Source organism: Pseudoliparis swirei, chromosome 17 (assembly GCF_029220125.1).
Source record: "Pseudoliparis swirei isolate HS2019 ecotype Mariana Trench chromosome 17, NWPU_hadal_v1, whole genome shotgun sequence".
Taxonomy (NCBI): domain Eukaryota; kingdom Metazoa; phylum Chordata; class Actinopteri; order Perciformes; family Liparidae; genus Pseudoliparis; species Pseudoliparis swirei.
The window spans coordinates 14,147,919-14,169,195 of record NC_079404.1 but is presented as its reverse complement, the minus strand read 5'-3'; the positions used below and the strand labels follow the sequence as shown (position 1 = coordinate 14,169,195).

General features: G+C 41.7%; 3 protein-coding genes across 4 annotated transcripts; 1 reads left to right on the top strand and 2 right to left on the bottom strand.

Annotated features, from left to right (window-relative positions):
- Window positions 1–1,037: 1,037 nt before the first annotated feature.
- LOC130207584 (leucine-rich repeat, immunoglobulin-like domain and transmembrane domain-containing protein 2) lies at window positions 1,038–8,606 on the bottom strand. The gene is made up of 5 exons (XM_056436231.1): window positions 8,538–8,606; window positions 8,409–8,445; window positions 4,305–4,389; window positions 3,284–4,074; window positions 1,038–1,858 (listed from the first exon to the last, which is right to left on the bottom strand). The coding sequence occupies exons 1-5, from the start codon at window positions 8,604–8,606 to the stop codon at window positions 1,038–1,040; spliced, it is 1,803 nt and encodes a 600-aa protein (XP_056292206.1).
- On the bottom strand, window positions 7,677–12,846 carry LOC130207516 (leucine-rich repeat, immunoglobulin-like domain and transmembrane domain-containing protein 1). The gene is given in 6 exon segments (XM_056436166.1): window positions 7,677–8,887; window positions 8,889–9,606; window positions 9,609–9,671; window positions 9,930–10,235; window positions 10,883–11,343; window positions 12,725–12,846. Coding segments are annotated over 6 exon segments (1,947 nt in total). The 3' UTR covers window positions 7,677–8,610.
- rgra (retinal G protein coupled receptor a) lies at window positions 10,223–21,049 on the top strand. 2 transcript variants are annotated; one of them, XM_056436165.1, is made up of 8 exons: window positions 10,223–10,241; window positions 16,057–16,136; window positions 16,481–16,637; window positions 17,562–17,683; window positions 18,326–18,479; window positions 18,606–18,723; window positions 20,495–20,608; window positions 20,883–21,049. In XM_056436165.1, the coding sequence occupies exons 2-8, from the start codon at window positions 16,058–16,060 to the stop codon at window positions 21,024–21,026; spliced, it is 888 nt and encodes a 295-aa protein (XP_056292140.1). In that variant the 5' UTR covers window positions 10,223–10,241; window position 16,057; the 3' UTR covers window positions 21,027–21,049. The 2 variants fall into 2 exon arrangements, with proteins under 2 accessions (XP_056292140.1, XP_056292139.1); XM_056436164.1 differs by lacking the exon at window positions 10,223–10,241 and having other exon boundaries at window positions 15,521–16,136.
- The last annotated feature ends 228 nt before the right edge of the window (window positions 21,050–21,277 follow it).

The following is a 21,277-nucleotide window of genomic DNA, read 5'->3' as shown; positions in this document are numbered from 1 at the left end:
CTGCATGAATAACATTATGAGAACTCACAGGGCCAAGTATGAGCTGCGCTTTTTCTAGTCCATCTTCAGAACGTTGTAGTTTCATCACGTCAATGACATCCACCGTCTTATCACAATTCTGTAGCCTACCCTTAGTGAAGTCAGGTTATCCTAGCATTGAGGTTGTCTTTTCCTTATGAATTGTACTTTACATCTTTCCTTGACCTTACATTAGAGTTTTCTTTTTTAAAGAAACGAAAAGGTGGCATGTAAAGGTTTTTCAAACTATTACTTGCAAACATTTTTGGAACTAACATTTTTCATCACTGACATTTTTCATTACTGAAAACATGTGTGCAAATATTTATGCACTCACAGATTCAAAATTATTTGTGCAAATCTTTTTTATTTGCTCACAACATGTCATGCACTCCTATTGAATTTAAAAATGTAGTCCATTTATTCAGATATTCTTTACACATTCAAACGTTGAAATAATTTGTTCAGACTGGTCTGATACATTCACAATATTTGTACACCTCCAAATATGCTGAAACACTGCTCCAATACTTTTCACCCACTTTGATTCCATACATAAATACATAAAACAAAATTAAAGTTCTAACACAGCATTGCATAAAGATAAAGTATGCACCTACTACTGAACAACTTTAAAAAGATGTAATCATCAGCACTTCATTTGAATTAATCACAGGTTTTATATTAAGCAGCAATTTAAACATATGATAATAACAAGACAAACACGTCATATTTCAGACAGGAGAAAACTGCAAACGGGTTCAAATCCGTGAATTACGGTGATCACTCACATCTTTGCAACAAACTCCGCAGCCTAAAACAGGGAGAGATGAGATTAAAACCAAGACAGACAACATGATCATTCTTCCGAATATTACATTTATGACGATTAGTGTAAGTGGCATACAGCAGATCTATTTGTTCGATTCTATTTGTCAAAAGTAACTGATACAGAGTGAGTTATTGGTCTATTACACGGTCAGTTTTATGTTTTCCCTGGTTGGCTTGACAAATAGTCGTTAATACAGTTCAGCTGTGAGTCTGCTGTGGTCGGCTTTGCCTTTAGGCTGTCTGTCCTCTGACCTTCTCCTCACCTTCCTGTCTTCAGTGGAGTCTTTATTTACCAGGCCCTCATCGCTGGCCGCCTGCAGGCTGTCAAAGGTGCCCTGCCTCTCATGCGCCATCCCGGATAAGCTTCTCTCTCTCCGCCGGTTCTTCCAGGACTCCATGATACCCTCCAGGCAGGCGAACTTAGTGTCGGTGGTGCAGGCATACATACCTATAGGGACCGCCAGCACCATGGCTAAAACTATAACCACTATATGTATCAGCTTCTCCCTCTGTTCCATCTCTGTAATGTCACTTCCTGTTACAAACACAATGCACTGGTCATTGCGTGGTGCCTGGTTCTTAAGGCTTACACAGATTTCATATTTGGTAGCAGGCATCAGATCAGAGACGGAATAAGAGTGAATCCCAGGGCCGATGAAGATCATTTCTTTCTTATTATTGCCTGTGAGGCCAAAGTGGATGGTGAACCAGGTTTCTGCAGGGTGGTCCAAAGTGGCGTACCACTCAATGGTAATACCGCGGACAGTCTGTTTGGCAATGTGGATGTCTATGTAGACGTTTTCATCACTGGCAGCCGGTCGAGGCGGGTTTTCAGAGAGGACTAATGACTGGGAGCCGTCAGGAGAGTGGACGTCCAGGAGGATGCTGACAGACGAGTTCCCAATGAAGTTGACAGCAGTGCAGGTGTAGACGCCACGGTCAGCAGCATGCAGAGAGGGGATCACCAGGAGGGATCTGATGGTGTCTTCATCCACTCTTTCCTGAGGCTCTTTTTTTATTTAAAAACAACATGCAAGATTAGACAATAAAGCTCTTTTTGATAATCTTCAAACATTTTTTCACATTATCAAGTTGAACACAAATGCATGTAACTTTTATTATTTGAGGTGGAGAAATAAGCCAACTTGTGCAAAATAAGTGGAAAACTGACATTTTGGGGCATTCTCCTTGACGCACTATTCATGATGCGTTGATTGTCAACGTAGTGGGTGATTAGACCTAATAAATATGTTTGTGGGGGATTATCTCAACAATGTAACGTTACTTTTGGGACTAATAAGTACATGGGCAATGCAAGTAGCAGAAAAAAAAGTGTATCACTGGTGCAGTTGATTTAAGACTAATGCAATTACATGAAAAAATGTTGTCTTTGTATAATATTAACAAATTATCGAGCAGAAAAAGGTGGGGTCTAAAAGAGTTGGAAAAGAGTGAATCGTTGTAACTAATGGCTTTAATAATGGATAAATGTATTCGGTAAATTGAAGATCTAAATAAAGACTAATTTATCAACTAATAAGTCCAGAATTAATTAAACTCTTTAATTGATTAGCAAGTCCACTCCCATAGACCATTTGACCGTTTATAAAACAGCTGAACAAAAGGCCTTTAAGTGGTTAATATTTAAAGTGCACAATTACAGGATAAGTCCTTGATTAATGATTTCATAACATTACAATTTAAAATGGCTTTCTGTGTTACTCTTTAATTACTTTTAAATTACTCTACTTTTAATGACTTAGGGATATTTCCCAACCTGGCAAGCAAAACGTTGTTCTTATTAATTGCTCATAACTGAATTATAATAAGCATTAATTAATCATGTATTAACCAGTATAAAGCAAGGAGCTACAACGTATATGCCCTTTATTAAGAATACCTTGTTAAATTTTTTAAATGTTCCTTTTGGTTTTTCACATTATTTTGAAGAATAATTTTTGGGGTTCTTAAATGTGTGCGCTTTTATTTTAGTTCACAGCTACTCGACCCAAAATGATGACTGTTAGCCACAGATAGTTGGTGATAGGTCTAGCAAGGAAACCAGTGGCAGCAGCAGCCTGCTTATATGTTTATGAAGAACTGTTTACTCACAGTTTTGATCTGCAGGACGTACTGCACTCTAAATATTAAGTCTGACGCAGATTTTTACTTAATTAAACAGTATAGCCCAACACGGCCGACAGTAGGTAGGCTATAGTGCACTATAATCTCCGACACTCTAAATCAACATTGATGGTGTGCAGATTTAAAGAATCAGTGGTGATTATCGCCATTGGCCAATATCCAGATTTAGATCTCCTCATTTTAAAGAGGGGTTATAAGGTCTGCGATTATAATGTGTTTAAGTATCTAATTTACCACAATATCTCACTCTGGGTATGTGGATGACATATCATGGACACCACACTCTTACCATGAAATCCTCTGATTATCTTCAGACCATATGTCCACCACAACGAGGGGTCTGGCCGGGCCTTGGCGGAGCAGCGCAGGGTGAGGTTTACGCCCTGAGGCAGATTGATGTTGGAGGACGGGGTGGTGACGACGGGCTTCACGCACGTCTGCAGCTCTACTTCATGGAAGAATTTGCCAGCCTTAAAGTCCGGCCCTGAGCAGATCAAGTAGGAGTTCATCAGTATAATAGGGGGGCTCAGGGACCTGATGAACTCCACGAAGCCCTTCAGGCGGCAGTCGCAGACCCACACGTTGTCGTGGAGCGCGAGGACGACGTTCGTCTGGAAAGCGGTGCCGTCCCGCTCCTCCGTGTTCTGCAGTTTTTGGTAGAGAGGCCAATTTTGGAAAACCTCCTTTGATATGACCGTAAGCCGATTGAAGGATAAGTCTAAGTAAGTCAGATCTGGCAAAAACTTTAAAGCATGCTCCGGCAGCACATCCAGCTGGTTGTGCTTCAGGTCCAGGATCTTCAGGGCCGGCGTATCTTCGAACGCGGTCCATGGTACTGAACGAAGCTTGTTCCCTTGCAGGCGGAGCTCAGTGAGGTTTCCCAAACCCTGCAGACCCTTTGAGTTGATCACTGTGATATCGTTGAAGTTTAGCCACAGGTTTTCTAAGGCGGGCGTCTGTGAAAATGCCCCTCTGGGTACTTCAGTGAAGTGAGATTTTTCTATCCGTATTTTGGTCATATCATCTGGAAGGTTCTCTGATATGGCCCCAAACGCACCCTCCTCCATACATACGAGCGACCTACGATTGAAATGAAGAGTTTCAGTGAATGTTTGGTTTCTGTGTAGCCTGATGCTTAAACACACAATATTCTAGACATTGGAGCTACATACCTCCATCTATTCTAGCCTAAACTAGACTATAACCTTTTTTCCTTTTTTTGAAACAACATAACATATGCACTTTTATGTAACCACATGTCCTTGAATCAATCTCTCCCCCCTCCCCATGAATGAATCAGGGCTTACTACCTTCCATGGCGGTCTTCCACGCAGTTGCACCCACGTAAACATTGAGAATATGTTTCAATCGCCTGGATGTTAAACCAAGCAATAACTAGCAGGTAACAAATTATGTCCATAGTCCGCGAAAATTCATAAAATTGAAGACTACATTCGCACTCAAGACATGTCGAGTGCGGCAGACGAGTGAAGCCTAAACCTAATCCCTGACTACCGAGTCCTGAGCAAGTGACATCTAATTCTTGGGAGAGACACACATGATCACAGGGCTCTCAAGTCTCACGCATTGAGCGTGAGACTCACGCATTTCGGTCTTAACTCACGCACTTCCGCCACACATCGTATTTCTCACGCTGAAAAAAAACTCTCGGCTATTTAATGCTTGAATGCAAGGGTGCTCAATACGCCGATCGATAGGTCAATCGCGGTCGCTGCAGAGCTCCGACGCCGGTCTGCGCGCATCGGGACGGAGCAAAATAATAGTCACTAGCACCCCCCCACCCGCTCGATGCCGGCGCGCGCAACGCTCAGCTGCGATGCGCACACGGGTGAGCATCGGGTGCTGATGGAAATGTCACGCTTGCCTGTTTTCAAAACTTGAGAGCCCTGTGATCAACACCTGGACGGTGTCAGCTGGTCTAACCCACTCTCTGTTGCTATAAGTCTATCTTTATGAATTGTTTATAACTAATGCAAGCTATTGTTTGTGTGCTATAATAAGAACACATGTTCAAGTTATGCAAGTTTCAAATCTATTACAAGTACCACTCTCTAATCAGCCATCAAGTCTGCAGCTATTCAAGTTAATAAGTTGTTAATACATTAACTGTGGTCAAGATTTTAAAAACATATAGTCCATTGGATGCTTTTAGTGATTAATTAAAGAGCCATAAAGAGAAAAGTTCTGCTGGGAGATTGTGTGGACTTTTTCACAAGCTGACGACTTGGTACGATGAAACAAGACATAAGAAGACAAAGCACTGCTAACTGGATATATATAAAAGTTTATTCAACTATTCAAATAATATCATTGGAATAAATAGATTAGATTAGATTTAATAGGGTAATGATGGTGGCACAAAACAGGTACATAAAAATATTGCAGTGTGTGTCTCATTGCTGGGAACAGAAATAATGTAACATTTAATCTAGCATCATTTCATTTTCACCTATTTACATTGTGTCATAGTCCTTTCTGTACTTCTCTCCAGCTCCAGCTTTACTCCATACACCAGAGTGTTGAACCATGCCTATGTGTATATCTTCTCTGAGAACATATCACAGATGGGCTTAGATCACCCAGTTGTTGGATTACCTCCCCTCCCCCCTTCCTACTCAAGGTGTCATGTCTAAAATGTATGTGCTTGTGCTATGTGTTTTTTCCTGCTCCACACTGTACCCCTAGGGCATATTTTGGGGGTTGGTGTTTTTCTCTCTCCTGGCGTTGTAATCATCCAATTCTTTCTGCACTCGATGCTTTTGTACCTGTACTCTGGCAAACGACAAATAAATCAAATCAAGATATATACAGAGGCACAGACTTAACTGTATATGTGTTGCTCACCATCCAGTAGCACAATCTATACATATAATGAGTAGAAACAACACAGTTTTTACCAATGAGTCTCTTTGCTGATCCGTTGCAGAGCTCTTCACAAATGTAAAAGGACATGAAAAAATAGTTTACAACATTTGCTATGCTCTTCAGCTTTTAGACATGGTTTTCTCTTACAGGCTTAGAGATCAAAACATTTCTTCTAGACATAAAATCATGCGTAAAGCATCTTTACTATTGATTCATGGACACATGTGTCACTGAAGTGAGTTTCACTCTATCTGTAAGAAAGAAGCTTGTTCCCTTGCAGGCGAGCTCAGTGAGGTTTCCCAAACCCTGCAGACCCTTTGAGTTGATCACTGTGATATCGTTAGTTTAGCCACAGGTTTTCTATGGCGCTGTGAAAATGCCCTCTGGGTACTTCAGTGAAGTGAGATTTTTCTATCCGTATTTTGGTCATATCATCTGGAAGGTTCTCTGATATGGCCCCAAACGCACCCTCCTCCATACATACGAGCGACCTACGATTGAAATGAAGAGTTTCAGTGAATGTTTGGTTTCTGTGTAGCCTGATGCTTAAACACACAATATTCTAGACATTGGAGCTACATACCTCCATCTATTCTAGCCTAAACTAGACTATAACCTTTTTTCCTTTTTTTGAAACAACATAACATATGCACTTTTATGTAACCACATGTCCTTGAATCAATCTCCTCCCATGAATGAATCAGGGCTTACTACCTTCCATGGCGGTCTTCCACGCAGTTGCACCCACGTAAACATTGAGAATATGTTTCAATCGCCTGATGTTAAACCAACACAACTAGCAGGTAACAAATTATGTCCATAGTCCGCGAAAATTCATAAAATTGAAGACTACATTCGCACTCAAGACATGTCGAGTGCGGCAGACGAGTGAAGCCTAAACCTAATCCCTGACTACCGAGTCCTGAGCAAGTGACATCTAATTCTTGGGAGAGACACACATGATCACAGGGCTCTCAAGTCTCACGCATTGAGCGTGAGACTCACGCATTTCGGTCTTAACTCACGACTTCACACATCGTATTTCTACGCCGAAAACCTCGCTATTTAATGCTTGAATGCAAGGGTGCTCAATACCGATCGATAGGTCAACGCGCTGCAAAAGGTAGAGCTCCGACGTCTGCGCGCATCGACGAGCAAAATAATAGTCACCAGCACCCCCCACCCGTAGCGTCAACAACTCTTTCTCGGCTCGATGCCGCGCGCGCCGCTAGCTGCCATGGCGCGCAGCATGCGCGCACACGGGTGAGCATCGGGTGCTGATGGAAATGTCACGCTGCCTGTTTTCAAAACTTGAGAGCCTGTGATCAACACCTGACGGTGTCAGCTGGTCTAACCCATTCTCTGTTGCTATATAAGTCTATCTTTATGAATTGTTTATAACTAATGCAAGCTATTGTTTGTGTGCTATAATAAGAACACATGTTCAAGTTATGCAAGTTTCAAATCTATTATAGAATACTTACAAGTACCACTCTCTAATCAGCCATCAAGTCTGCAGCTATTCAAGTTAATAAGTTGTTAATACATTAACTGTGGTCAAGATTTTAAAACATAGGTCCATTGGATGCTTTTAGTGATTAATTAAAGAGTTACAAGAGAAAAAGTTCTGCTGAGATTGTGTGACTTTTCACAAGCTGATGACTTGGTATGTAAAAGACAAGATAGCAAAGCACTGCTAACTGGATATATATAAAAGTTTATTCAACTATTCAAATAATATCATTGGAATAAATAGATTAGATTAGATTTAATAGGGTAAATGATGCAATAACACAGGTACATAAAAATATTGCAGTGTGTGTCTCATTGCTGGGAACAGAAATAATGTAACATTTAATCTAGCATCATTTCATTTTCACCTATTTACATTGTGTCATAGTCCTTTCTGTACTTCTCTCCAGCTCCAGCTTTACTCCATACACCAGAGTGTTGAACCATGCCTATGTGTATATCTTCTCTGAGAACATATGACAGATATATACAGAGGCACAGACTTAACTGTATATGTAAGCGTTCATCATCCAGTAAAGTATATACAATTCATACACATACAGTAATGATAGAAACAACACAGCTTCTACCAATGAGTTCCCTTTAAGTTGGATCCGGTTGCAGAGGTTTCTTCGCTGGGCCATGCAAGTGCGATGAAAAATAGTTTACAACATTTGCTATGCTCTTTCAGCTTTTAGACATGTTTTCTCTTACAGGCTTAGAGATCAAAACATTCTTCTAGACATAAAATCATGTGCAGAAGTTATCTTACTATTGATTCATGGACACATGTGTCACTGAAGTGAGTTTCACTCTATCTGTAAGAAACATTAAATATTCTACAAATGTCTGAAAAAGTTAATTACGATGTTAAACATTCCTCTAAACTGATATTGCCATTATAGTGCAGCGTGCAAAAGTCCTTTGATAGAAGTTGTATCTCTGTGGTGGTGGAGTTGGTGGCGTGATCCAGCGGGGCGGGACGGGTGGGGGGGAATCCCATGATGTGGGCGTACGGGAGCGCATGGGAGGGGAACTGACGGCAGGATGTTGCTGAGAGTGAGAGTACGGGCAGGGATGGGGATGCTGGTGTGGATGGAGATAGGGGTGGTGATGGGGATGTGAATAGGTATTAGCGGTCAGACTTGGGCGTGGATGCGGGTGTCGGTGCGTGCGAGGAAGATGGTGTGCGGCAGGAGCCGGAGCTGGAGCATGATGTCAGCAGAAGTACTCGTTAGGCTGTCCCTCTATCTTCGCAGTTGCCTCAGAGTCCAAGCTGGAGCGGGCTGACAGCAGCCTGTTGGACTCCTCTGGGTTCAGTCGGGTCAAATACTCCCCCTCGAGCCCTTTGGCCTTTGTGCCAGGCGACAGCGTTTCAAAGGTCACGTATGAATCTTGGATATCCTTGGATTTCTTACCCCAGTACTTCTGAATGCGTCTCTTGAGAGCCCCACAGCACACGATGACAGTGAGCGGGACCGCGATGATACAGGCCGATCACAATCACATTAATCAACCTCTGGGTCCCAGTGGCACTGGCTGCTTCATCAGTGGAAAATATGACGCACTGCTCTTTCTTGGGAATCAGCCCCCTCACACACACACAGGCAATGTACTTGGTCCTGGGCACCAGCCCTTCGATGGAAACACGGTTCTGTCCCGCCCCAACATTGATCTTCCTCATGTCCCGCTCTCCAAACACAGCATACATCACACTAAATGATGTTGTGTTCTTGGCCTTAGGGGCTCTCCAGTTCAAATGAATGGTATTGTCTGTGTCCCCCACCACCTTGACTGAGCGGACCACCCTGTCCGGGTCCTGCTGCAGCGATGAAGTATTGGCCGCCAGGTTGCTTAGATTAGTCTTCTCCAGATCCAACAGCGCATCTGGGTTGGAGGAGGTGGCAGGCCCTGGGGTCGCTCTGTCAGCTAGGCTGTAACTAGCTAGTCCAGGATCAGGACCAAGACCAGGTGGAAGGCCTGGATCCAGGGCAGGCAGTGACGAAGGGATGGAGGTTGGAACCAAATATCTGGCCACCAGTTTCTCCTGGGAGGCAGCTTTCCCCACCGGGTTGGGTTTCTTGACTTTGACTTTGTTGTCGTCGCGGGTTTGGTTCCCCTCTGGTTTTGGTGAGTTAGAGACAATGAGAGAAATGACAGCTTCGGCATTCCCAGCATAGTTAATGGCCTTGCAGATGTATTTCCCTGAATCCTATAGGACACAGCTGGGACACGGAGGATGGGCCAGGTGATTCCCTCCTTTGAGGTTTCCTGTTGGACTATCGTGGCAGAGAAGGAAGAATATGGTTACAAGAGAAAGAACATTAAAATATGAGAAATGTGTGCGAGAGATGCCAAGCAGGTGATTACACAATGTTGCAATGATCATTAGCAGTGTTGCATAACTCATCGCTGTAGCCATAGATGTCAGTCAGACTTACAGCCGCACTAACCCCACAGATAGCTTTCTGTTTAATTAACCGCAGCACTATGTGCATAAGTATCTTATCTCAGTTACAACACAGCGGGAGACTCACCTGTTCCGTTAAGGAGTCGCCCATCTGCCTTCCGCCATGACAGGTCTGGGATGGGGACTCCAATGGTGCCACAGCGGAGCAGCACGTTGTTCCCAACAGCGCTCCGGACGCGTGCCACCGCTGTGTGGATACGTGGGAGCTGACGGCGCCGCAGCTCGACATCACTGAACAGGACCCCGGATACATTCTCCGGTGCTGAACACCTCAGCCTCGTGTCAATGAACGCCACTGAAAGAGACGGAGACTTCTGGAACTGGACCAGGTCGTAGAGCCGACAGTCACACACCCAGGGGTTGTCATGGAGACCTGAAGGTGAGGGCACATGTGAGGCTACAGAAGGAAGACGAGCGTCCATCCTGCAGATGGCCGGTGTGGATGTTAGGATGTTAATCCTATAAGAGGATTAACATTTAATTCATAAACTACATCATGACCATGACTAGCGATGATGATGATGATGATGATGACGACGATGATGATGATGGTCTGACATTTCATTCTCCTTTAGACCATTGAGTATGAGAATGGGAAGATGAGTAAGTCTAAAATAAACTTTGTATTTCACACATAGATAGATAGACAGTGAGACAGACACAGATATTTTAAAATTCAAAAATATATTCAGAAACACTTACATCTTATATCTGTTTACAATATATGGGCTATATTGCAAACCAATATACTGTGTCAAATAAAGTGTTAATTTGGTCTTTAAATTATGGTACATCATTTTTCAAAGCAAAAATTGTCTTAAAATATGAATGGGGCAATTTTTATTCAGTATGACCGACCACCCCTAACATTCATCAAATGACCGGATGAGGATTTTGACCAGCTGCTGTTCATCAACGCTGCTTTGTGCACAATTAATTAACACGCGCCTTTACGCACAGTATTGATTGCGCACTTTTAGTAATTTAAACTTAGGCAGGCGTAAATGTTAAGGGATTTACCAAGTATCATCTTGGAGCTCTCTGGACCTTGCACAGGTTTCGCCGCCAGCCAGGTGGACAGAACCTCAGTCGGCAGGGTCAGCAAGCTGTTGCTAGACAGATCCAAGTAGGTGAGGTTTTTGATGTAAGCGGTGGCCTCAGCTGGCAGCGAGAGGAGCTGATTGTTGTGCAAATCGAGAAGTCTGAGGCTGGGCATATCCATGAGAGATTCCCAGGGAAAGGCGGTGAGGGCATTCCCGTCCAGACGAAGCTCCTCCAGGTTGAGCAGTCCCCGGAAACTGTCCGGGCTCAAGGTGGACAGTGTGTTGAAAGACATCCAAAGAAATTCCAGACCGGAGAGGTAGTTGAAGGCTTCGCTCGGTATCCGCTGGATGGCCGTCTTCTCAATCCGCAGCTTGGACGTGTCGACAGGAAACCCGACAGGCACAAGAGATATCTCGGGATCATTGCAAATCACGCTCCTAAAAAGGGAGACGTCATGGGAGAATATGTGTTCTCCAACAAATCATCCGACCAAGCAGGACATTTCAAGTAAATGGAAAATAAGGCAATAATTTTTGTATAATTAGCAAGAAAGTCTGAAATGAAGATTTAAAAGATACAAAAGTATGTGGTAAATTCACATGCATAACCAATGCCGTGGCAGGTAATACTGAAGAAATGCTGATTTCCCAATCCATCCAAAGTCGTATAAAACGTATAAATGGGGAGGTTGAAAGTGCTTTTAAGAAATAATCCTGGATTAAATAGAATTGGACTGACTTTTGTAGGCTACACGTGTTCACCTCTATGGAAACATCTGTTCTCATATGAGACTAGAAATTACCGTATATGAAAAGTTGCAAGTCTGCGCCGAAACCAAAGCATGTGTTTTTTTTAGGGCTGTCAGCGTTAACGCGTTAATCTATACGATTAATTTGGCCACGTTAACGCACAAAAATATTTTAACGCAATTAACGCAACTTTTTTTTTTTTTAAACCGCGGCAGTACGGTTTGACACTGTTTCCGTTTTTAAAACAATTATTTCTCCGCGAAAATAAGGAGCAGAAATCAGTTTAACTCGTGGATGAATCAGTCGGGTTTCCTCCTGCTCCTCCTTCCTCCCGTCTCCCCCTCTGATACACAGAGGAACGAAGGGGCGACGTGTCGGGTGACGCGGCGCGGAAAGAACTCGTCACACGAAACCTTCACCGTGATTTGTCAATCCGTTTGTCTGTCAACATTTCGGTAAAAAAAACAACCAATGAACACTCAGTAAATCACAAAGGACCTCCCACCTCACAGGTTAGGCTCATTTAGCAGCCTGTCAGTCAGAGAACCAGAGAACACGGCGCGAGGACAACTGAGCCTCATTGAATAGAGCTGAGATTGTTCTGGAATGTTTGATGTATAACACGTGGGGGTGTGTCACATGCAAAAGACTTTAAACGGTGAATTTAATTTATTTTGTAAAATGTATAAAATGCCCCCAGCCTCCAGAGGGTTAACGTGACATATTTGAATGTCAGTCAGTTACCAAGGCCACTGGTTCTGCTGCTGTTCAATGTTAAAGATGACAGGACCAATGGGGTCTCAATATACTTCTTTTTTTTACTAATCTGATGTTTCACTGAAGAAACAATTTATCATCCACAATATTAAATACCTCGCTAGCACTGTATATGTAGGAGCCTCTTTGAAAACACAGCTCTGTGTGAAATTTTGTCTTTAAAAAGAAGGAACAAACTTTTAATAATTAATCGCAATTTCAAAATGTGCGATTAATTAGTTAAGTTTTTTTAATCGATTGACAGCCCTAGTTTTTTTATAAGAAGCAATGTTCACCTGGACATATTCCTTACCTGGCCTTTGATCCATCACTCAAGTTGTGGTAAAAACAGCTGCACTGCGACGGGCAGGAGCTCACTGGGGAGAGAAGTTCACCTGTAGCCGCGTAGAGCCACAGGAGCAGGACGAGGAACATGTTGGCCCACTTTTACGCATATGCAGCTTTGGCTACATGCGCACAGTTTGGGCACACTGAAGTCAAACAGACTTGCTTTTTCTCTCTTACTTACAGGAATGTCATCTGCATGGCTTTCTCCCACCGCTTCGCTGTCCCATAGTGATCGGACTGCTATGAGTCCAGAGATAAAAAGGATAGACAAGGATTAGCGAAAGCACTGGCGTTCTTTTCATTTGGATGCGTATTGCATCCCGGAATCCGATAGGCTGCGCAGAGACGTCCCTATTTATTATCATAGAAAAACACTTCCCAAATGGTCATAATCCACTGTGATGTTTGAATTTTTTCTTTCCCTCACATGTAGCTTGTTCATCAATGAGCCCTGACGTGACTGTTAATCTGTAAATGGACAGCACTATGTTCTACCACAAGGTGGCCCCTTTATCCCAACCTGCAGCTCTTACCTTGGGACCTTCGCACTAAACAGATGCTCATTTACCGTTTCCTTCATCTGCAGTCCTTTTATATCTGGAGAAATTAGTCGTTTTTAAAAAATCACAAAAAAACTAATATCACTGCATTTATAATGCAAATATAAATACTATCTAAATACTTTTGTTTCATGTAAAGTCAGAGAAATTAAAATGGCCATATAGGGCCTGCACCAATGACAAGATATTTGCAACAATCAGGCAAATAATTCCCTGCACAATATCTCAAATCAAAGAAGTATACCTATCCTTAGAAGCTGTTTTCTCTTTTGGGCACCCCCTCTTCATTACATTTATGTATCTGCACAAATACACATCTAGACTATTCATCAACAAACTAAATAGTATGTTATGAACCAACATCATTTGTCAAAATAAAGAACATATTAAATTAAGTAAGAAATCTAGGTTTGTCCTTTATACCTTAGCTTAGTAGCCCATTTTGAGTCGAACACTACGAGAGGAAAATACCCCCGATTGTTAAGTTGTTGTTTTGCTGTGTTGGTAAATCCATGTGTTAGTTGGCACCTCTTCCTATGGTGTTCCCCCTTGTATTTCATCACACTGGAAGTCTAGTGTTACACTTGGCTCGCACTGCAAAGTGTGCCGACTGGCCTGAAGAGATGAGGAAACACACAACAGTCTTTAATGTAAAGTCTTTAAAGAACCACATACAAAATAGAAGTTCAATAGAGATTAATACATTTTATAGATTGATAATGACAATAATAGTTACTGAGTTGTGTGCAACATGGGTATATTAAACGTTTCCTTCTTTGCCCTTTATTGTAGAGTTATTACACAAATCCCTTCGAATCACGTCGTTCAGTGTGGTCTAACAACCTTGCAGCAGGTCTGTGCTGAGGCTCTAAACATGTTGAGCAATCACGTTCACATCCCATATTGCCCTGCAAGTGGTTAATCTTATTTACTGAATCCAATAAAGCCTTCCCTTTATATCGTATTGACTAGAAGACTGGCACACATTTAAGGTGCAATGTCATCCTTAATGTGCAAAAAGTCTAATAGGAACAGATGAAGTTGCATTAGAATGAATGGGAGTGTTAGCTATATCATTACTGGGTTCAAATGAAGCAAGAGTTGTCAGATCAAGCATTAGAGTTTGCATCAGCACTTTCAGCAGAAAAGATCATAACAAAATATTATATTCACTTATTTGTGTCAGTATTACTTCATACTCTTGAGATTATTGTAAATCTTATGGCGTTGTCGATTTGTTAAAGCATTAAAGTTTATTTATATTTTTTAGTCAAATTTTATGATGGCAATTTTACCAAACAAAAAGTATGAAAATAAGTGACAGTTGCACATTTAAACTCAGGTTTAGGTCAACCAGGGGCACAATATATTATATATATATATATATATATATATATATTTGTTTTTTTATTTTTTGTTGTTGTTTAGAGCCATTTGTTTTAAGTGGGATGTAAATTGTCCTTAAACAAAAAAATATATATTATGGATCTTGACCATTGGCATTCCATATTATGAAGCACTTTTCACACATTTTCGCCTATATTTCACAATATTTCTGATCTCATTCACAACATTTAATTGAAACACATGCTTTTATGGTAGGACACATGTATCCTTTATCACAGAGGAAACTCCAGACTGAATCAAGCTTTTTTTGACACATATTGTGTCTGCAGTTCCAAAAGTGCAATTTCATTTCAAACAGATGCCATATTGGTTTAATCTCCTGAGGTCACAGCAGCCATCGAAAGGTGTAGTCCATACACCAAAAGAAGTAAAAACTCCACAAAACAAGTGCTGACAAGTTCAGTTTTACACAAGTCAAAACAGAGCCTGCCATATGGGACATGGATTAAAAAAGATACAGATCAACAGTACTCACATTGATCCTCTGTAGTGTCACAATAATCCCTTTGCATCATTAATCAGCGAATGGGCAGGGTTAATGAATTAAAACACATCACAAATGGTGCATGTTAATATAAACTACATGTGCACAAGCTGCAACAGGTTGATGTGCTGGAAAACTGGAAATGATAAATATTTGCTTGCAGATAAGACACTGTATTTATTCACACACAAACACACACACACACACACACACACACACACACACTTGTGTAACAAACATATAGCCTTTGGCAAGAAAAGGGACGTGTGTGTGCGTGCGGATGTGTGTGTATGTGTGTGTGTGTGTATGTGTGTATAAAACCCATATAATGCATGTATATGTTTAATGTTTGGCATAAACATGGACGTCCAAGGATAAAGGGGTCATTATTGTTGCCGTTAATAGAAGGACACGTGTGATGTTGTGGTTGGAGGGTTTGGGTTGTGACTGAGTGTTGTTGTGAGTGACAGGAGGCTGGAGCTCTGCAGACCTGTTGTGTCTGCTTAAAGCGAATCAAAGCTGCGAGCTGCATCAGACGCGTCGCTCCATCCTCACCCGGACGCAGGGACACAAAGGCTTGTTGTGTAACTAATTGAGGGCTTACTGTTGCGTTGGCTAAATGCGCATTACGGGTTGCGGTTTGTGTAGTTATGTTCATTAAGACATTCCTGCGCGGATTGGGTCGAAAGAGAGTGTGAGGGCTTTACATAATAAAGTGCACGCTTTTCACGTGAAATGCCCCTTTAAAAGCGCTCTCCCTTCACATTGAGGCACAACGTAAACGAGCGGGCTGGGAGGAGTGAAAGTATGTGACAGCTGCACTTTGTTGTATCAATTCGACTTCAGGATGGTCTCGTCTTACCCCTTACCCGACGGCTTCACCGACTTCGATGTGTTCTCACTGGGATCGTGTCTGCTGGTGGAGGGTGAGTGTTTCTCTTTTGTGCTGGAAACCAGCCAAAACCAGAGCGAGGATACGAGGGCTGCATCCTGAGTAACGTTCACCTATGGCAGGACCTGGTGCCACCCGCGGTCACTGACACCGGTGTCGGAGGCAGAGACTGTCGCTTTCTCTTATACCTCGCTATCTAACCTGCACGTACCATCTGTAAACAAAATGCATGGCTGCGATGTTTTGAAGTAGCAAGTTTGTGTAATGCCCATCGGCGCTGCGTGTGACGCAATAAGCATCGCTGCGCGCACAGGTTTCCATTCACCGCCGCATATAAACTGCCTTCATTCATGATTGTTTATTTGTGTTCCACCAAAGGTCTGCTGGGCTTCTTTTTAAATGCTCTGACCATCACCGCTTTCCTCAAAGTGAGGGAGCTAAGGACCCCCAGCAATTTCCTCGTGTTCAGTTTAGCGATGGCTGATATCGGCATCTCGATGAACGCCACCGTCGCGGCTTTCTCCAGCTTCTTGAGGTCAGTGACGTAACCACCCCCTTTAATAAAACATGTCCAGGGAAATGCATTGAGAGAATACTACCTGATACCAGTTCCCGACACACAGCTGAATAATCGATACCGGGAGGAACAATCAGGGTTCTAGTGAGAAGGGGGAGCGATCAATAGACTGTGATTAAAGCCTGTATGTCAAACTGCAGAGATGCTGCTCTCAGCCTTCACCAGGGGTTCTTCTATATATATATATATATATATATATATACAGGACTGTCTCAGAAAATTAGAATATTGTGATAAAGTTCTTTATTTTCTGTAATGCAATTAAAAAAACAAAAATGTCATGCATTCTGGATTCATTACAAATCAACTGAAATATTGCAAGCCTTTTATTCTTTTAATATTGCTGATTATGGTTTACAGCTTAAGAAAACTCTAAAATCCTATCTCATAAAATTTTAATATTTCCTCAAAGACCAAGTAAAAAAAAAAAAAGATTTATAACAGCTGAGTGTTTGTCAAGGCTCAGGAAACCCTTGCAGGTGTTTCGAAGTTAATTAGACACCCAAGTGATTTGTTTAATACCCTACTAGTATACTTTTTCATGATATTCTAATATTTAGAGAGAGGATATTTGAGTTTTCTTAAGCTGTAAGCCATAATCAGCAATAAATCAGAATAAAAGGCTTGCAATATTTCAGTTGATTTGTAATGAATCCAGAATGCATGACATTTTTGTTTTTTTAATTGCATTACAGAAAATAAAGAACTTCATCACAATATTCTAATTTTCTGAGACAGTCCTGTATATATATAATCCCTTTACTATTCCCACAATCTGAAATATTAAATTAATTGATTGCTTGCATCAATCAGTTTGTATCAATTTTAACTTATTCTCCCTATATGAATACATTTGTACATTTACGAACACTCTGTTTCAAGGTACTGGCCTTATGGCTCTGATGGATGCCAGACTCATGGTTTCCAGGGCTTCATGACAGCTCTCGCCAGCATCCACTTCATAGCCGCCATCGCCTGGGACAGATACCATCAGTACTGCACGAGTAAGTCCCAGTAAAATGCAGTTACAACCAAATGCACTTTACTTTCCCTATGGAGCACATTCTCTCTCTCTCTCTCTCTCTCTCTCTCTCTCTCTCTCTCTCTCTCTCTCTCTCTCTCTCTCTCTGTCTCTGTCTCTGTCTCTGTCTCTGTCTCAGACACAAGCACACACACAAACAAGTCACCCAATTAAACACAGAGCAGGTTTTTGTTTTCGTTCTCCAGCTGATCTTAAGACCTCCTGCTAATCTGAAGAGACCAGCTGGACAACAAGTGTCCTGTTGTCTTTAAATTTGCCACAGACCGTGGCCATGAACGAATAATTAACACATATCCTGTAAAGATACTTAACATCATTTCCCACATTGCAGTTATTTTGTGTTAAAATTGTAACCTTTAAAGCTTGAGTGTCGCGTATACACCATTTATTTTCTGAGAAATATTTTAGCTCCACTGCTCTTCTTAGCCACCATAACAAGCAGGATGCAGGGGGAAGTGGAAGTGACTCACCTGCAGTTCACACTTTTTTCTATAGTTACTGTGGGATTAACACTTAAAAAAGAAAGTGCTTCTGCAGTAGTGTGACCTTTTTTTGGAGGTGTAAGAAATAGTAATGATGGATGCTTTGTATTCTCTTTCTTCAGGGACAAAGCTGCAGTGGAGCCGCGCCATCACTCTGGCTGTATTTGTCTGGCTCTTCTCTGCGTTCTGGTCTGCCATGCCCCTCATTGGCTGGGGAGAGTACGACTACGAGCCCCTCAGGACCTGCTGCACTCTGGACTATAGCAAGGGAGACAGGTACTGTGCTCACACATACACTCTTCACAATGCTATCAAGATAATCAATGATGCCTTTGCATATATCCCCCATTGGGTTTAGTTTAAACAGATTTTACAGCTGTATGTGCTTTTTGTTCCCCACAGAAATTATGTGTCCTACTTGATCCCCATGTCCGTCTTCAACATGGCTATCCAGGTGTTTGTGGTCATGTCTTCTTACCAGTCCATTGCACAGAAATTTAAGAAGACTGGCAACCCCAGGGTAAGTTATAAATAAACACACTGAACCCAACAACTTCAACTTGATTTGAGGTATAAAGGGATTCACAACGATTTCAAATTAATTGAATTATATTAATACATCAACAGACTGACTCTGTTTTGGTTCAGTGGCTCCAAAGCAAAGATGTAATCACATGCTTGCTGGAATTTAGATAAACAATTGGTAGTTGTACGTAACAGAAAAAGTAGAAATAGAAATAATCCACATCAAGATTCTTCCTGCTTTGAAGTTAGAATGTCACTAAATGCATTTACTCGAGTACTGGACTTTGAAATGTGAGGTAATTTACTTTTTATTTTCATTCCACTCTCTACTTCGACTACATCCCGTTTCAAAACATGAAGTTGTTTAATGAGCTACATTTATCAGCTTTAATTACTTTACAAATTAGGATTTCTGCATCCAAAATCCTAACAAATAATTAACAACATTGTTGTTAATTAAAGACATTTTTAAATTCAAAGACATTTCATGGTGCCAGCTTCACAAATGTGAGGAGTTGGTGCTTTTATTTTATTTTAATGTGTTTTAATTATCTTACATTTTCCTGATTACATTATTTAACTTCAGTAACAATGTATGATTTATACTTGTAACATCATATTTTTTACAGTGTGATATTAGGACATTAACTTTACAAAAGAATGTGAATACTTCAGCCATCAGTGCGCATTAAAATAAATCATAGAAATCCTCCTTATATTGACATTTATTTAATCTCTTCCCGTAAGCACAACTTCCTCACATGATCCTTATTTAGACTGACAAAACAGACGTATGTGGCAGCATGCAGGCTGTGACATATGTAGGTCAATGCCTCAGGGGGAAGACCGGTGCTTCAGTTGGGAATGTGGACAGTAGCTGGTGTGTGCTGTAAGAACAATGTATCTGTGAATGGGCAGTTCAATAGTGGAGTTCCTCAGGGGCTGAATCAGGTTGCCTCACTTTATGTTGCATAAGTGCATTTACTCACAATCATCTGATTTGGCTGGACACACTTTCACTACACTTACAAAGGCTGTAGAGTAGCAACACCATGCGCTCCACTAATTGTGAAATGTAATGTAAGCTCACACACTATATGCCATACAATCCTGGATAGAAAACAGTTGTCCAGATGTGTCTCATGGCCGACAAGTGGTGAGAAGTTGGATCTGATGTTAGATATCCTCGAATGTCTCCGTAACTGGCTGTTCAGGTCAAGACTCCTATCCTAAGGACAAACTCAACTTAGTACAAACCTAGTTAAAATCTAATTAGTTTAAGGTCAAGGAGAGATGCCAAAGTGTCCAAAGCTGCCAACTGTGTAGCAAATGATACACAAGACAGCTATAATATTCCAATTCATGGAAAGTGCAGTCATACAATCAGAAAGTTGTGGATTTGAATAGTTCAATTAGTGTAACCATCATATAGCTTCAATGCAGAGTTGAAACAAGCTGATACAGAATATATGATTTGAGACCGTGTGAAAACACAGTGTTTCTTTCCAACCCTAAAGCCACTTAACAGGGGACCTTATATATGTTGTCTGATTGTGTAAACTCACACAAAGAATAAGGCCCACTTTGACCCCTGGATTACAGCAAACTGCCTCTTTGCTCGCTAGCTGTTTCTGCTGAGCATGAATGGTCTTAACAAAGACACGGTTATTCTCTCAGACATTATCCCAGGCGTGTGACTGGACCTCATGAGCTACAACATCATTCATGTGTCGTACCTCCTTCTCTTCTCTCTTTACCCTCTGCAGTTCAACCCCAACACTCCTCTTAAGACGATGCTGTTCTGCTGGCTCCCATATGGCTTCCTGGCTTTCTACGCCGCTGTGGAGAACGCCACTCTTGTCTCCCCCAAGCTCAGGATGGTAAGGACAGTCAGCACAAACATGCACACAAAAAAGCGCCACACTACAATTCAGACCTATTGACTGGATTGTTACATCTTTCTTCAAACAAAAGCCATTCAAATTATTTGGATTTTGAAATAATCATAAAGATTCGAAGCGAAGTCTCTTTAACTAATTAGCTGAACAAGCAATTCTGCTTGATAACTGAATTCATTTGCATTTTTACGATAATCTGCTTCTTGTGGTCTTTTAAGCATTACTAACCTTGTCATGGTGGCACCTCTCTCTGCAGATGGCTCCCATATTGGCTAAGACCTCTCCCACCTTCAATGTCTTCCTCTATGCTTTGGGAAATGAGAACTACAGAGGAGGCATCTGGCAGTTCCTCACTGGGGAAAAGATTGAAGTACCTCAGATTGAGAACAAGTCCAAATAAACTAAGCATGCAATGATTACAAACGCGTACTGTCATGGTGGTTTCTTATGGGCCCCCCCTCTTCCCCCCCCCCCCTCCCCTCCCCCCCCCCCCCCAACACAACACACACACAAACAAGTCCCCCAATTAAACACAGAGCAGGTTTTTTTTTCCCCAGCTGATCTTAAGCCCTTGCTAATCTGAAGAGCCCATGGACCAATTCCTGTTTTTTTAAATTTACAAAATCCAAATAATTCACATATCCTGTAAAG